Source organism: Anolis sagrei, chromosome 1 (assembly GCF_037176765.1).
Source record: "Anolis sagrei isolate rAnoSag1 chromosome 1, rAnoSag1.mat, whole genome shotgun sequence".
NCBI classification, from domain to species: Eukaryota; Metazoa; Chordata; class Lepidosauria; order Squamata; family Dactyloidae; genus Anolis; species Anolis sagrei.
In genome coordinates, this window is record NC_090021.1 from 98,859,409 (window position 1) to 98,875,845 (window position 16,437).

Genomic DNA, 16,437 nt, shown 5'->3' on the forward strand with positions numbered 1-16,437 from the left:
GGCATATTAAACAAATGTCTATATTTATGTGTGTGTTGCTAATTTAATATGTTATATAAGGTTTGGAAAATAATAGTTTTAATGGGTTGTTGTAGGTTTTTTCCGGCTATATATAGTTTTAATATTCTGTTAGCTCTTATGAGTTTCTTTTGAAATATATATATATATATATGGTCAAACATTGCCTCCTGTGCCATAAAAAACTTTATGAATGAATATATAACAGCAGAAGTTGCTACAGATCATAGCCTCTGCACAAAACTATCGTTCAATATAGTCACCATCAATTTGTACACAGTTGTGCCATCGTTTAACCCAGACATCAAGACCGTGTGTGTATGTGTGTGTGTTTGTGTGTGTGTGTGAGAGAGAGTTTGGGCTGGTTGTAATATTTTGTAAGAACCCTTGAGTCCCTCTCTTCGGGAAAAGTGGATGAGGGTGACGGGGCGCCCCTTGCCTCCTTTGTCGGTGCCTGAGCTGAAGAGGCATTTGGTTATTACTCCCCTTTGAAAACAAGATGGCAAAGACCAAGGGGACACTAGATGTGACGTTTTGCTTCGAAGGGCCAGCTTCCAATGCGGCATTTCTTGATGTGATTGTATACATGAATCCGCCACCGCTTGGAGAAGGATCCGTTTGATTCAGGCACGGGCATATATGACAATGACAAGGACCCCAACGCCCTTTGCCCAGGCAACCCCACGAAGGGTTTTTCTTTCTCCTCTCTTTCTTTCAGGTGGAGCTGACCGGCAACAGCATCTACGAGTACGTGCACCCGGCCGACCACGACGAGATGACGGCCGTCCTGACCGCCCACCAGCCCTACCACTCCCACTTCGTTCAGGGTAAAGCCCCACGGGTAAAGCGGCGGGGAGGGAGCCGGGAGGGAGCCGCCCCCTCTCTGCCCCGGAGGAGCCCCCTCCCCCTTGACCCGCGCCTCTTTTGCCCCCCAGAATACGAGATCGAGCGCTCCTTCTTCCTCCGGATGAAGTGCGTCCTGGCCAAGAGGAACGCCGGCCTCACCTGCGGGGGATACAAGGTGCGGGAGCGCCAGGGCGCCAACTAGCGGGCAGAACCGGAGGCTTGGTCGGCTTCTTTCTACAGCAGCAAGCATCCTCAAACTGCGGCCCTCCAGCTGTTTGAGCCTCCAACTCCCAGAAGTCCTAACGAGCTTGTTCAATTGCCAGAAATTCTGAGAGTTGAAGGTCCAAACAGGTGGAGGGACGCAGTTTGAGGGTGCCTGTTCTACAGTGTCGAATTAATGCGGCTTGACCCCACTTTAACTGCTATAAAATCCTACAAACATAAAGCTAACGGTAATGTGGACTTGCTTGACTGATGAGATAAAGTTAATTAGGATTGTGTTGTCAAAAGCTTTCATGGCCGGAATCACTGGGAACCCTTCCGCACAGCCCTCTATCCCAGAATATCAAGGCAGAAAATCCCACAATATCCGCTTTGAACAGGGTTATCTGAGTCCACACTCAGATAGTGTGGGTTTTACTGTCTTGATGTGGCTGTGTGGAAGAGCCCTGAGTTGCTGTGAGTTTTCTGGGCTGTATGACTATGTTCCAGAAGCATTCTCTCCTGACGTTTCGCCCACATCTATGGCAGGCATCCTCAGAGGTTGTGAGGTCTGTTGGAAACTAGGATAACGGGGTTTATATATCTGTGGAATGTCCAAGGTGGGAGAAAGAACTCTTGTCAGTTGGAGGCAAGTGTGACCACCTTGATTACCATTGAATGGCCTTGCACCTTCAAAGCTTGGTTGCTTCCTGCCTGGAAGTCTAAAGTTTAGGACAGGACTGAGTAAACGGAGGGCCTTAGTTTGGGGACGCACCATCTATCCACAATTAAAATGGAAATTCTGTGCCCACAACATTAGGAGAAAATGCCACCAAAAGTGAGTTTCCCCTCCTAGTAAACACAGGCAAGATTACGAATCACAATCTTTTACCTACTCAGTTTATTGTGCCTAAGCCGCAGTGTTTGACAAATCTGAAATTCAAAGGCTGCTTGATCCCCGAGTCCCTTAGGAAAGCGTCAAAGTTCTGTTCTTCGAAGATGCTTATTTATGTGTTTAAAGCAGCAGCCTTGTATACATTTCCCCCGAGTGAGCCCAATTGAACTCTGGTGGAATTACTGTTGAGATGACACATATAAGATCTTTCTCTCAGGGTGCATCTACGCTGTGGAACTGATGCAGCTTGACGCTACTTTAACTGCCCTGGAATCACTGAAGGTGTAGTTTGGTGAGGCACAAGCACTCTTTGACAGAGAAGGCTGAAGACCTTTTCAAACTACAATCCCCATGAATCCACAGCACAGAGCCATGGCAGAGTGGCGTCGAAGTGCATTCATTCCACAGTTTAGATGCACCCTGAGTCCTCAGAGTATGACTTCGATCTGTGTCCCTCCACCAGATCCTGGGAGATGGGAAAATTCGGTGGTTCCTCCTGTATGTTTGTTTACTCTAGAGATGGAAAGAGGTGCTCCTTGGGTGGGGTGGGGGGTGCCCCATAAAATGGCTATATGTTGTGTGGCTCTTGTGACGCTTAAGGAAGGTAAGTCAGGAGGGAATTCCAGGAGGCACAAGTGCCCTTTCCTTTTCTGACTGGATCTACACTGCCCACTATTCCAGGATCTGATACCAGATTATCTGCTTTGAACTGGGTTTTTTTTCCGGTGTCAGGAACCTCTTGAGAAACTGCAAGTTGCTTGTGGTGTGAGAGATTTGGCCGTTTGCAAGGACGTTGCCCAGGGGTCGCCAGAATGTTTTACCACCTGTGGGGGGTCTTCTCTCATGTCCCTGCATGGGAAGCTGGAGCTGACAGGCAGGAACTCACCCCTACCTTTCGGTTAGCAGTCCACCGGGGGCTATTTAGGTTTAAACCACACAAGGGCTATTCAGCTTTGTGTGTATGTGTGTATGTCAGGAGCAAGTTGAAAAACTGCAAGTCGCTTCTGATGTGAGAGAATTGGCCGTCTGCAAGAACGTTGCCCAGGGGACGCCCGGATGTTTTGATGTTTTGACCATTCTTGTGGAAGGCTTGTCTCTTGTCCCAGCATGGGGAGCTGGAGCTGACAGAGGGAGCTCATCCGCGCTCTCCCCGGATTCGAACCTGCGACCTTTAGGTCTTCAGTCCTGCCGACACAAGGGCTTAACCCAGTGGTTCTCAACCTGGGGTCCCCAGATGTTTTTGGCCTCCAACTCCCAGAAATCCTGACAGCTGGTAAACTGGCTAGGATTTCTGGGAGTTGTAGGCCAAAAACATCTGGGGACCCCAGGTTGAGAACCACTGGATCCATTGCTCCACTGGATTATATGAGTCTACACTGCCAGATAATTTGGGATACGCAGACAATCTGGGGTCAGATCCTGCGATATAAGGCAGTGTGTAGATGCAGCCTTAGCCTCCCCCTTTGGTCAACCCCAACACCCTGGGACGCCTCTCTGTGCCCCACAGGTCATCCATTGCAGCGGCTACCTCAAGATCCGCCAGTACAGCCTGGACATGTCTCCCTTCGACGGCTGCTACCAGAACGTGGGCCTGGTGGCCGTGGGCCACTCCTTGCCGCCCAGCGCCGTGACCGAGATCAAGCTGCACAGCAATATGTTCATGTTCAGGGCCAGCCTGGACATGAAGCTCATCTTCCTCGACTCGCGGTAGGTCGTGAGGGTGGGGGAGATCCCCGCGGGCCCCCCTTTTCCCACCTCTTAGCGCCAGGTGAAGGCGACACCAAAGACAAAGGAACCGACGGATTTGCTTTCTTTCTTTCTTTGCTCTTTTGCTCTCTTTCTCCTCCCCGCTCTCTCCTGCCTCCCTTTCTCTCTTCGGCAGGGTAGCCGAGCTGACCGGTTACGAGCCCCAGGACCTGATCGAGAAGACCCTCTACCACCACGTCCACAGCTGTGACACCTTCCACTTGCGCTGCGCCCATCACCTGCGTAAGGAGCCGCCTTTCTCTCCTTCCCCCAGGCAGGCAGGCAGGCTTCCTCGAGGGCGGGGCCACCACAACATCCACTATCCCGGGGTTGGGGGGAATCTGGGCATCGTTGGGGTGCAAAAAAGTCACTTCTCCCGCCATGCTTGGAAAGACGGTGGGCCCTTCCACACAGCCCTATATCCCAGGATATCAAGGCAGAAAATCCCACAGTATCTGCTTTGAACTGGGTTATCTGAGTCCACACTCAGATAATGTGGGATATTCTGCCTTGATATCCTGGGATATAGGGCTGTGTGGAAGGGTCCCGAGTCTCCAGTCCATCAAGGCTTGCTCCAAAGTGCAGTGAGCTGGCTGGGAGATTCTGAGAGTTGTGATGCTTCGAAACAGGAACTTTTGTTGGGAAGTAGGCCACGCTGAGTTCCCTGGAACTCACTCCCAAGTGCAGAGGGATAGCTGGGAAATTCTGGGAGTCCAAAACTGTAACTTTGGGCCCTCCACACAGCCCTATATCCCAGAATATCAAGGCAGAAAATCACACATTATATGTGTGTGGACTCAAATAACCCAGTTCAAAGCAGATATTGTGGGATTTCCTGCCTTGATATTGTAGGATATATATAGGGCTATGTGGAAGGGCCCCCAGTTCCATGCACACGTGGGATTTTCCACTTTGATATTTCCAGGCTATAGGGCTGTGTGGAAGGGCCCCCAGTTCAAAGCAGATATTGTGGGATTTTCTGCCTTGGTATTCTGAGTTGTATGTATATGTGGAAGGGCCTGTAGAAGGGGCCTCATAAGTGATAGGGAGATGAATTGAAAAGCTAAACAAGAAAAAGTACACAAGAACAGATGATTCCAGGTTCAGAAAGGTGGATGTTGGAGGCAAACTTTGGATCGACTAGCAGATCAGTGGATGTCTTTCAGTGGGTTAGGAAGATATTCATTATTTGCCAATGATACCATAGCCATCTTTAAAGGATGTCACGTAGAAGAAGGAGCAAGCATATCTGAGGGCCCTTCCACACAGCCCTATATCCCAGAATATAAAGGCAGAAAATCCCACAATATCAGAACTGGGTTATCTGAATCCACACTCAAATAATGTGGGTTTTACTGCCTTGATATTCTGGGATATAGGGCTGGGTGGAAGGGCCCTAAGACACAAAGCAACAAATTTAAATTACAACAGATTCCAGCAAAAATTAGGAAGAGCTTCTAGGATAAGGATTATTTCATGATGGACTAGACTGTGTGATATGGCAGTAAACTAATTTTGGAAGTCTTTAGAGAGCCATTTCATTTGGAGAGGCAGAACAGCCATTTTAGAATGCTTTAGATAGTTTTTCTGTATGGCCAGGGGTTGGACTCAATGCCCCTGAAATCCCTTCCAAACCCATGATTCTGTGTCAGAAAGAATACCTCTTCCTTTTGGAATTATATTGCTGAGTTGAAGACAATTTGAGATAACCATGCATTGGTATTTTACATGGAATTGGGGGGGGGGGGGTCTGTGAACTCAACTCATCTCTGGAAACAAATCATGAGGCCAGAATGTATTTCTAAATGTTAACAGTGCAAGCCTGGATTTTTGTAGTCTGAAGTAAATCTTTTTGCAATCAATGAGGCTTACTGCCAGATAAACAGGCACAGAACTGCAAACTATGGATTTTGTACTAATCTGGAGAGAGGACAGCTCTGACATCCCCAAAGATTTTGGAGTTCAGCTCCTACTATCCAACACTATTATGCTCTTTAAGGCTGAAGGTACTGGTTGCAGCCCAACAGGATCTGGAAAGACGTATGTTCCTCTTTCATGTATTAGGCTGTGAGGGAAGGATTTCAAGTTACAAACAAAACTAAAGCAGTTTCCACAAGTCCGGAAAGTTTTGTTAGAGGGTAAGGCCTTTTTGAGTAGATCTGCATAGGATCTATAATTAACATGATGGTCCTCAAAATAATTGGTGTTCTGTATTAGAGATGTAAACATTTCCAAAATATCTGTAGCCTGGGGATTTAAAAAACTTCAGGGAAAACACTGTGGAAAGGTTCAGAAAATGCAAAATAATAATAATACAACATTAGCATGTTCTATAACTCAGTTTGTTATATTAGTAACATAAAATATATAACTTGATATAGAATACAATGTCATGTTCAATATATTAAAAGTATAATTTATTTAAAACATTTTAAAATCATTTAAAATATTTCTTTACAACTGGATCTACAAGGTCCTGAACTGTAAGGAATAGCTAAACTATAAATGACCTCTGGTTTTACCACACTGAAAACACTGAAGATACCATCAACATTAGTTATTTAAAAAGACAGCTATTTTGTCTCCATTTGTTTGCCATACTACTAAGCAGACATGATGCATTCATTTCCACAAAAAGAAATGAAAAACAAACAAACAAACCAGGAATTGTAATGCTCACTGTGTTATATATAAATATCCCCCCTTACACAGCTTTGTTATATAGTTTTGAGGCAGTAAATATGCTAACATCTTGCCTTATAAATGATATTCATCATTATAAAAGAAAATAGAGTGGTAGTAGGGATGGTAGTAGGGATGGAAATAGGGATGGTAGTAGGGATGTGGTAGTAGGGATGGTAGTAGGGATGGAAATTCCACTTTTCCATTCTATTTTTCTGTCTCTCCTTCTCAGTCCTTCACATCTTGAATGCCTCTTCTCTCCCCAAATATCTGCTGAGACCCAAGCATACATATATACACTTCCCTATCTTGACTTGGGTCGCATCTATGTACACTGTAGAATCAATTCAGTTTGACACCAGTTTAACTGCCATGGTTTGGTGCTATACAATCTTGCGATTTGTAGTTTGGTTAGGCATCAGAAGTTTTTGACAGAGAAGGCTCAAGACCTTATAAAACTACAATTTCTATGGTTTCCTAGCTTTGAGCCATTCCAGTTAAAGTGGTGTCAAGATGTATTAATTCTATAGTGTAGATGCATCTGGGAAGCCCTTTATTAGGTGGTCAGAGCCACCCCATGCTCAGCATGATCATCCTGGATTTGGTCACCTCAGGAGATCTGATAACAGATCTAACACCTCTTCCACACAGCTGAATAAAATCTGACATTATCTGCTTTGAACTGGAATATATGGCAGTGTGGACTCCAATATCCCAGTTCAAAACAGATATTGTGGAATTTTCTGCCTTGATGTTCTGGATTATATGGCTGTGTGGAAGGGCCCATAGAAAAGTTTCTCCCTGACACTCAAATAGTTACTACAAATACCTCTTGTTTTGATGGTCCCTGTTTCACTATGAAGCAACCATATCATATATGTCTAGAGTTGGCCATTCAGCACTTACTATATGAACAGCTTCACTCTCTACCTGCATACCTTGCCAGCTTTAACATATTGGCTTTTTCTACTGGTGTTAATCCCAATGGAGCCATAAAGGGCACTCTTGGGCCACATACTCTTACAGCCGGTTCAATTTCATATGACTGTGAAGCTAAGGCAGGGAAGAGAAGAGCCATGTGCACTGCTTACAACGCATGGGAGGAAAGGGTCTAGCATCTATCTCTTTTCCCTTTCTAGTAGGACACATGATCTGATATAGCAGGCAGGTTTGTTCACTCAGAGCAACTTACAATTTGAGGTCTTTTCACTAAAGGTCTTTAATCACAGGCTGGATGGCCATCTGTCAGAAACACTTTAGCTGCAGACCTCTGTATTATTAAATGGTTGCATTAGACGACTTTTGATATCAAACTTCCAGTTGTACAAGTCTATGATTCTATCACTCATTCTACCCCAAACCTCCTTCTGACTGATGTTGTGTGGTGCCACTCAGTGCCTGGGAGATTACGGTTATGGATAATCAGCATTTTTGTTTATGAGAGAAGACATTTGTGGATTGAATTTCCAACATGTCTTCCAAAAGAATTTCATGCCTATTAAGGTAATATAATATATCATTCCAGCCCCTCACAAAAGTTTATTTTTAAACAGCGGTGGAGGACGTGCTGCCCACCCTATCCCTCCATGCTTAACTGCCTTAAAATGCATTAAGTGCTAGGTGATGGAATCAATTTGGCAGGAATAAATGGCATTATTTGGAAGAGTGCCAAGTGGAATCACATCTCAGAACTACATACTTAAATTTCAAGCCTGGCGTGAGTGGGAATCTTTCCAATAGTAAAACCCTCTGGGTTTAATACAGAACTACTCAGATTAATCAAAATTTAACTGGGATCGTTTAATTTGGATTCAGTTGTTTATTTCTTGCTGTTTACTCTGATGTACTACTTCTAAAATTTCATTCCTGATCCTATCTGCATATCCACAGATGTGCCAATTCTTTCATTTTCAGCTTGTTGTCACAAATAAACATGCTTAAGATAACATTTCAAAGAAATATTTAGATGCCAGCATTTAGAATATACTTTAAGTCTACCCACTTGCTCACAGTAATTTACTGCTTGGTTTATTAATTCAATATTACTACGCCGGCAAAATCTATGCCTTCTGCTTATTGTGACAAGGAGAAATCCAGTTGGTGAAATCTTTTCTAGCTGTACAGTGCTAGGTTCAGACAAGTTGCAATGTTCAAATGGAGAATGTCTGTGATGATAGCTCTATTTTGGGTAGAAGGCAGATATTATGGATCTACTGCTAGATCTCTCAGTAATTTTCTGCAGATCAGCAATAGGTTGAACAATAGGAAGTATAACCAGGTCTGGCCCTAAATCAGAAGACAGAGGCCCCTTCCACACAGCTGAATAAAATCCCACATTATCTGCTTTGAACTGGGATATATGGCTGTCTGGACTCAGGTGTTCCAGTTTCAAAACGGATGTTATGGGATTTTCTGCCTTGATATTCTGCATTATATGGCTGTTTGGAAGGGCCCTGTGATCATAGAAGCCTGATGTGAAATAGGAATAGATGTATCTGGGGCAGAATTTGGCCCTTTGCGCATGCTCATGGAAAGACTCTTTCCAGCAATTCCATGTCTCATTCCTATGTTTTCAGACTCAGGGCCCTTCCACACAGCCCTATACTCCAGAATATCAAGGCAGAAAATCCAACTTTATCTGAGTGTGGACTCAGATAACCCAGGGTCCTTCCACACAGTCCTATATCCAAGAATATCAAGGCAGAAAATCCTACAATATTTCTTTGATCTGGGTTATCTGAGTCCACACTCAGATAATGTGGGATTTTCTGCCTTGATATTCTGGGATATAGGACTGTGTGGAAGGGAGATTGTAGGATTTCTGCTTTGATATTCTGGGATATAGGGCTGAGTTATCCATCTCACTTAACACGCTCATCTGCAGAAAAAGCTGAATATATTTACTTTTGAGTAAACATGTACCGGATTGCACTTGTAATCATTTTCGTGTCTTTTGTTCACACAGTCTTAACTCACATGCTCTTTTGATCACATGGTTTTTCTCATTGCTATAATTTAGGAGTTGTGGTTATAAGTAGCTTCTTCTGAAACTGGTATAGGTGGGCATGCTGATTTGGATCTGAAGGGCAGATACAGCACATATAAGTAATATTTGTTGCACTTTAAGATGTTCCAACTAGGGCCTTTCCATGCAGTGATGATATCATCAAAACAAGCAAAGCATCATTTTAGTTTCTGGTGAGAACACCTGAAAACCTGTCTTTGAAAAAATGGTTAGGCCAGGCTCATGAATGAATCAATAACACTTAGTATTCTTATTTGAAATTTAAGAGGGAAAGTTCTTGATGGGAGATCACCCAGGGCTCTTCCAGATAGGCCCTAGGATCAGATCCCAGGTTTTCTGCTTTAAACTGGATTATATGAGTCCACACTGCCAGATAATCTGGGATAAACAGAAAACCTGGGATCAGATCCTGGGAGATAGGGCCTGTCTAGAAGGGTCCCCAGTTTACCTGAATTTACTCCCTTCTCTTAGGCCCCTTCTGCAAGTTTATATAAAATCCAGATTATCTGCTTTGGACAGGATTATATGCCAACGTAGACTCATATATTCCACTTCAAAGCAGATAATGTGGATTTTCTGCTTTGATAATCTGGATTATGTGGCAGTGAAGAAGGGGCTATAATCTCTCAATCTGTCTTTACCAATCTCTCTGTCTATGTCGCACCTCCCTACCTATCCTCTGTCTGTTTGTCTGTCTACGTTAATCTTTTCCCTACAATTTCTGTGTATGTGAATTGTTGAAATGTATTAATGAAGATGAGTGATCATCCTGATTTGCTGATGTTCCTCTTTAAGAAAATATCAGGAATGGGAGCTTCCACTTACAAAACAATTTTTGTGTTTTATTTTCTTTTTCAGTGCTAGTGAAAGGGCAAGTCACAACGAAATATTACCGTTTCCTCGCCAAACAGGGTGGCTGGGTCTGGGTGCAGAGTTATGCTACCATCGTCCACAACAGTCGATCTTCCCGGCCTCATTGCATTGTCAGCGTCAACTATGTTCTCACGTAAGTGTCAAATCCTTGTGAGGCTTCTTCTTGTATCTCAACAAAGCGGAGGGCATGGATGTCAGGTTACAGAAGTGTTGGGACATCATGCACCTCATTGCTGTGAACTCACATGCTGTGGACAGGGAGTAGGAATATCAGTGTTAAAGAGTTTGCATCAAAGGTGCTCTTCATATCTTTTGTCTGACATGGAAGTGCTTTAAGTAGAGTCATAAAAAAAACAGCCAATATTTCAGTCCTGCTCTAGTTGACAAGGCCTTTTCTTCCCTGTGAGTTTGGTAGAAATGTGTAGAGTCCTTTCATCTGCCTGAAAGCTTTCCTCTCTTGTCGTCTTCTGTTTCCCTAGAGAGCACAGAACAAGATTTAGGGCTTTGTCACCCCTCAAGTTTGCTCCCTCTCTGCCTTCATACGGTTGAAGGGGCACCCTGCATTAAATAAAGTTTAATGCAGCGTAAAGGAAAGGTTTCAACGTACGGAGTTATTTATACTTAACAAACACAACATCTGTTTTCCTTTTTCTTCCAAAAAGGGGTAAAAAAAACCTGAGAGTTTGAAGTTCTTAATTTTATCCAGAGTTTCTATCAAAGCCCCATGATTTCTTTCTTGTTCAAAGAGATGAAGCCTTGCATGGGAGGTGAATGGGTTGGAGGGAAAGAGGGGGAAGGAGAGCAAATAGGGGCTTAGAGTGACCAAGAAGGGGCAGTTAACAAAATAATAAAATATGGAAGTGTTGCAGAAGAGCAATAAAAAAGCTGACTTTTCCTCACACTTCTTTCATACTGAGATTTAGTTCACGGCATGGATACCATTGGTTTTCATACTGAGGCTCCATGAACAAGGCTTTGGTTTTTTTAACATATGCAGTTTTATGCATATGGAGTGAGAAGTAAGTTCCATTCTGTTTGAGAGGTAAATGTAGGTGTACAGTGCAGTCCTTTACTCTGAAGAAAGTCTCATAGTTGTCTGTGGAACTTACTTTGAGGCAAATGTGTATGGTATTTCATCCCTGGTTTGCTCTTCTGTTGCAATAATCAAAGATGTTAAAGAATAGTGAAAGGCAGATTTTCTTCAAACTCTGATTTGAAAGTCTGGCAATGTCTATGATCACAGAGATCAATCTCACTGAAGTTCCATTTATGAGTCATCTGATAGCTACTGACACCACAAATATTTTCCTTTTTTAACCTCTTGTACAGTACATTCTGTGTGCTAGTGAGCATATTGCATAGGTTCCCCTAAATCAGTGGGTCCAAATCACAGGTCCCCAGATGTTGTTGGACTTAAGGCAGCCTCAACCAGCATGGCCAATGGTGAGGGATTCTAGTCCAAGAACTCTCTAGGAATCCATATACATGGAAAAAATGCACACAAATCTCCTCCATCAGAGGTTCAATACAGTGCTAGAACTGGGATGGTGAGTGTAGTGTCCATAAGATGTACAGTAGAGTCTCGCTTATCCAACATAAACAGGCCTGCAAAATGTTGGATAAGCAAAAATATTGGATAATAAGGAGAGATTAAGGAAAAGCCTATGAAATGTCAAATTACAATATTATTTTACAAATTAAGCACCAAAACATCATGTTTTACCACAAATCGACAGAAATGCAGTTCAACACATAGTAACATTATGTAGGAATTACTGTATTTATGAATTTAGCATCAAAATTGCAGTATAATGAAACAGCTCTGGATCTGGGTGGCAGCCAGACTGCGCTGGATAATACAGAACATTGGATGAGAGAAGGTTGGATAAGTGAGACTCTACTATACTTAGAAATATTATTGCCCATATATTGCAAATTAGACTGAAACACTGCAGAAGATGTCAGATAAATGCTGAGGACTACTATTCCAATTGCTTTTAAAAATAAAAACAATGCCTTTGGGTTAGTTGGGGGATATATCTCTTCATGAATTGCAGGGATTTGTATAGCACCATTGTTGAAAGTTTGCATTGTGGCTTGTCTATTTCCTCACATGTTTTTTTACCATCTTTGCCTGATGAAGAATTCAAACTAGCACAATGTATTTACTGCATTCTGGTTGGAATAATAAAGGTATCACCTATATATAGGGTTTTATAAGTATATTATTTTAAAGCTATTATTTATTTCATACTAGCTTGGGGACCCGGCGCTGCCCGGGTTATTAGAGAAAGTGGGTAATGGCGGTTCTGTATGCCAAGTTTGGTCTTTATTGGTCATTGGATGATGGTTGCATTGTTTTCAGGAAGTGAGTGAAGGTACTTGAAGTCCCATCATCCATGGTCCACCCTCCTCCAAACAGCAGCAGGATATAGAGTGGGTCATGGGGGCTCTGTGTGCCAACTTTGGTCTTTATCAGTCATTGGGTGAGGGTGGCAGTGGTTTCAGTAAGTGAGTGAAGGTACTGCAAGTCCCATCATCCAAAGTCCATCCTCCTTCAAACTGCAGCAGGATGTAGAGTGGGTCATGGGGGCTCTGTGTGCTAAGTTTGGTCTTTATCGGTCATTGGATTAGGGTCGCAGTGGTTTCAGTAAGTGAGTAAAGGTACTGCAAGTCCCATCATCCATGGTATGCCCTACTCCAAACCGCAGTAGGATGTAGAGTGGGTCATGGGGGCTCTGTGTGCCAAGTTTGGTTTTGTTCGGACATTAGATGAGGGTTGCAGCAGTCTTGGGAAGGGAGTGGAGGTACTTCAAGTCCCATCATCCATGGTCTGTCCTCCTCAAACGTGCACCAGGATGTAGAGTGGGTCATGGGGACTCTGTGTGCCAAGTTTGGTCTTGATCCGTCATTGCCGAGGGTCTCAGTGGTCTCAGGAAGTGAGTGAAGTGACTTCAAGTCCCATCATCCATTTCCATATTTTTCCAAACTGCACCAGGATGTAGAGTGGGTCATGTGGGCTCTCTGTGCGAATTGTGATCCTGATCCATCACTGTTGGCAGTTGTAATGGTCTCAGGAAGGGAGTGCAGGTATTGCAAGTCCCATCGTCCATGGTGCATCCTCCCCCAAACCGCACCAGGATGTAGAGTGTGTCATGGAGACTCAGTGTGCAAAGTTTGGTCTTTATCGGTAATTGGATGAGGGTTGCAGTGGTCTCAAGAATTGAGCAAAGGTACTGCAAGTCCCATAATCCAAGGTCTATCCCTGACCAAACCACACCAGGATGTAAAGTGGGGCATGAGAGGTCTATGTGCCAAGTTTGGTCCTGATCAGTCATTGGATGAGGTTAACAGCGGTCTCAGAATGTGAGTGATGGTACCGCAAGTCCCATCATCCATAGTTCATCCTCCTCCAAACTGCAGTAGGATGTAGAGTGGGTCATGGGGGCTCTGTGTGCCTATTTCGGTCTGTATTGGGAGTGTTCTGACCCAGCCCCCGGCCTTTCCTTTCCTCTCTTTGTCATCTCGGAATGTTGGGTTTGAGGCTGGCCAATCAGAGACCATATGCAAATTTCCTTCTCATGTCCCCGTTTCTTCCATGAACTCTTTTCTCCACCAGGGGCTCCTCTTGAAGCTGGCCAATCAGAGACCATATGCAAATAGCACCACTGCGGCAGCCAATCCGAATGTTGGAACTTTCAGGCTGGCCAATCAAAACGCTGGCACATACTCCTCCCGTCGCACCGCCACACATCCGCCACATACAAGTTTTGACTTTTATTATATGTATAGATAGATTTGCTCTGATTTTTCTGTATTGTTTCTATATCTCTGTGTAATGACCATAAGCCCTGAAATATGGTTTAGGAATCTATTAATCAAATGAATATATAAGGGGCATGTTGAGTAGAATTATGGTCTTGGCCACAGTTGACATGCTTGAAAATCAGAGTGTGTATCCATGCAGGCACACACAGAGATAATGTGCAAACTAGCCTTCTAATGAGAGCCTGTGCTGTTTGAACATAGTCGCTTGAACATTCAACTACAGTTTTGGGGACCAGGGTTTGAATTTCCACCCAGTCATGGAAACCCATTGGATGACCCTAGATAAGTTACATACTTTCAGTCTCAGAAAACCCTGTGATAGAGTCACCTTAGGGTTATCAGTTGTCAATGACTTGAAGGCACGTAAGAACAATTTTCCACTACCTGGTGCTTTGGAGATCATGGAATGAAGATCTTTTGTCTCAATGGCCACAATTAGGACTGGTTGGGAATTATAGGATTGTCATTTTAATTCCTGTTTGTGGATTATTCACTCTTATTAATTCACTACCCATATTGGGGCACTGTTTTATATATGTACATACTTGTGAGCCAAGTAGAAACAGCTCAACCATGTCTGGCATCATGGCTTTGATCCTCTTTGTCCCCATTGGATCACTCTTTCTCTATTTTTAATACATTTTAATTGGCCTTTTCACCCGGTCACTGCCCAAAATGAAACAATCCCAAATAGTCTCTGTTATTTCCTTTTTGAAACAAGCAAGAGAACACACTGTTCTATGTTTAAATAGAAATGATGGGGGGGGGGGGGGGGGGAGAAGAGGTGCATACAGTACTTGATGTATCCACCCAGAAGTGCAGTTCATTTTTTCTTGGGTAAATGTGTATAAATTGCAGCATTAATCATCCAACTAAAATCAGTAACACAGCTCTTATTGTACTGAATAACTGAAAATCTTATCATTGTGCATGAAAATGTCCAAGCCCTTTAGTGACTATTAAAGAACAAATTTTCCATTCCATGCTACCTCGTGACAATTGATAGAACTTGGCATGTAGCTATGGGAGAAAGGGTAACATGGGCATTGTCCACCAACAAGAATTCCACTCCTCAACCCCAAAAGTTTATTTATTTATTTATTTATTTATTTAGAGCATTTGTATTCTGCCCTGAAGGGGGACTCAGAATGGCTTACAATTGGCAGTCATTAGATGCTGACAAATAACACAACAATTCACATAAAAAAGTCAACAGCAACATAAATACATTAAAAATATTGGCCTTTAAAATATTAACAGAACCAAGTCTGAGTCCGCAAATCCAAATCATAGTCCAGAGTTCCAGTCCAAGGTCTCTTAATTGACAATTATCACGGGTCATTATAGTTGTTGTGATTCTAGCATTGTAGTGCAGTCAGACTTCAGTTGGCCATTTAGAGACATTGTTTAGATATCCAAAGGAAAGGGGTAGGCACAGTTTCCAAAGGGAGCAACACAACAAGCAGAGGAATTCTAGGTGTGAGTGCTAATGCAGATACTATAAATACCATAAAGGTGCTGGATCCTGCTTGATTTTGGGAACTAAACATGGTCAGCCCTGCTTAGTATTTGAATGAGAAACTTCCAGTTAATCCCAGCTGCTATGATAAGAACAGAAGTAGATTGCAGAAATGTCTATAAGGCTTTTCCTTTAATTGACAGAGTGAACAATAACATGGTAATGCCTTTATACAAAGCTGCAGTGTAAACAATTCTTGGAATACTGTGTGCAGTTGCAGTGACCATGACCGGAAAGAAGAAAAGATGGTTCTGCAATCTAAAATTAAGTGGTGAAATAACTCTTCCTTGTGAGGAAGGTTGTTTGGGATGTTTTCTCTTAAGGCATCATAGAGAAAACTTTATGAACAGAATGGACAAAGGGAGAGGAAGAAATGTTTCTCCCTTTGTGATACTACTGTGATAAACAGTGATAAATCTATGGAGTGCATTACCACAAGAGGTAGTGTTAGTTATCAGCTGGAGTGACTTAGAAAGCGGATTAGACAAAACCATGGAGGGTAAGATTACGAATGACTTCTAGCCATGATGGCTATATTTCACTGATGTCAGAAGCAATATCTCTTTGAACACTATAACATCTGGAACATGGTCCTATTTTGCTCTTATTCTGTTGTGATTTTCCCAGAGATAGCTGGCTGAGCTCAGGGAAGACAAAAGGTTGGACCACATGGGTCTTTGGTTTGGTCTGATTCAACGTAGCTCTTACCTTCACACATTTTTTAGACATAAGGTTATAAATGTAGCATATGTGTGTCTGAAAAAGCATATACTAAGCATGCCAATACAGACTGAGGGATGTCTG

The 16,437-nt window shown here is 43.1% G+C and overlaps 1 protein-coding gene across 1 annotated transcript in view; it reads left to right on the top strand.

Moving 5' to 3' along the window:
- The window catches only part of SIM1 (SIM bHLH transcription factor 1), an 89,885-nt gene that overhangs the window by 37,932 nt on the left and 35,516 nt on the right, over nucleotides 1-16,437 (top strand). The window contains exons 4-8 of the mRNA XM_060753087.2: nucleotides 737-845; nucleotides 954-1,039; nucleotides 3,468-3,667; nucleotides 3,843-3,949; nucleotides 10,272-10,419. Of these exons, the coding sequence (XP_060609070.2) occupies nucleotides 737-845; nucleotides 954-1,039; nucleotides 3,468-3,667; nucleotides 3,843-3,949; nucleotides 10,272-10,419 (650 nt within the window). The remainder of the gene's footprint in view (nucleotides 1-736; nucleotides 846-953; nucleotides 1,040-3,467; nucleotides 3,668-3,842; nucleotides 3,950-10,271; nucleotides 10,420-16,437) is intronic.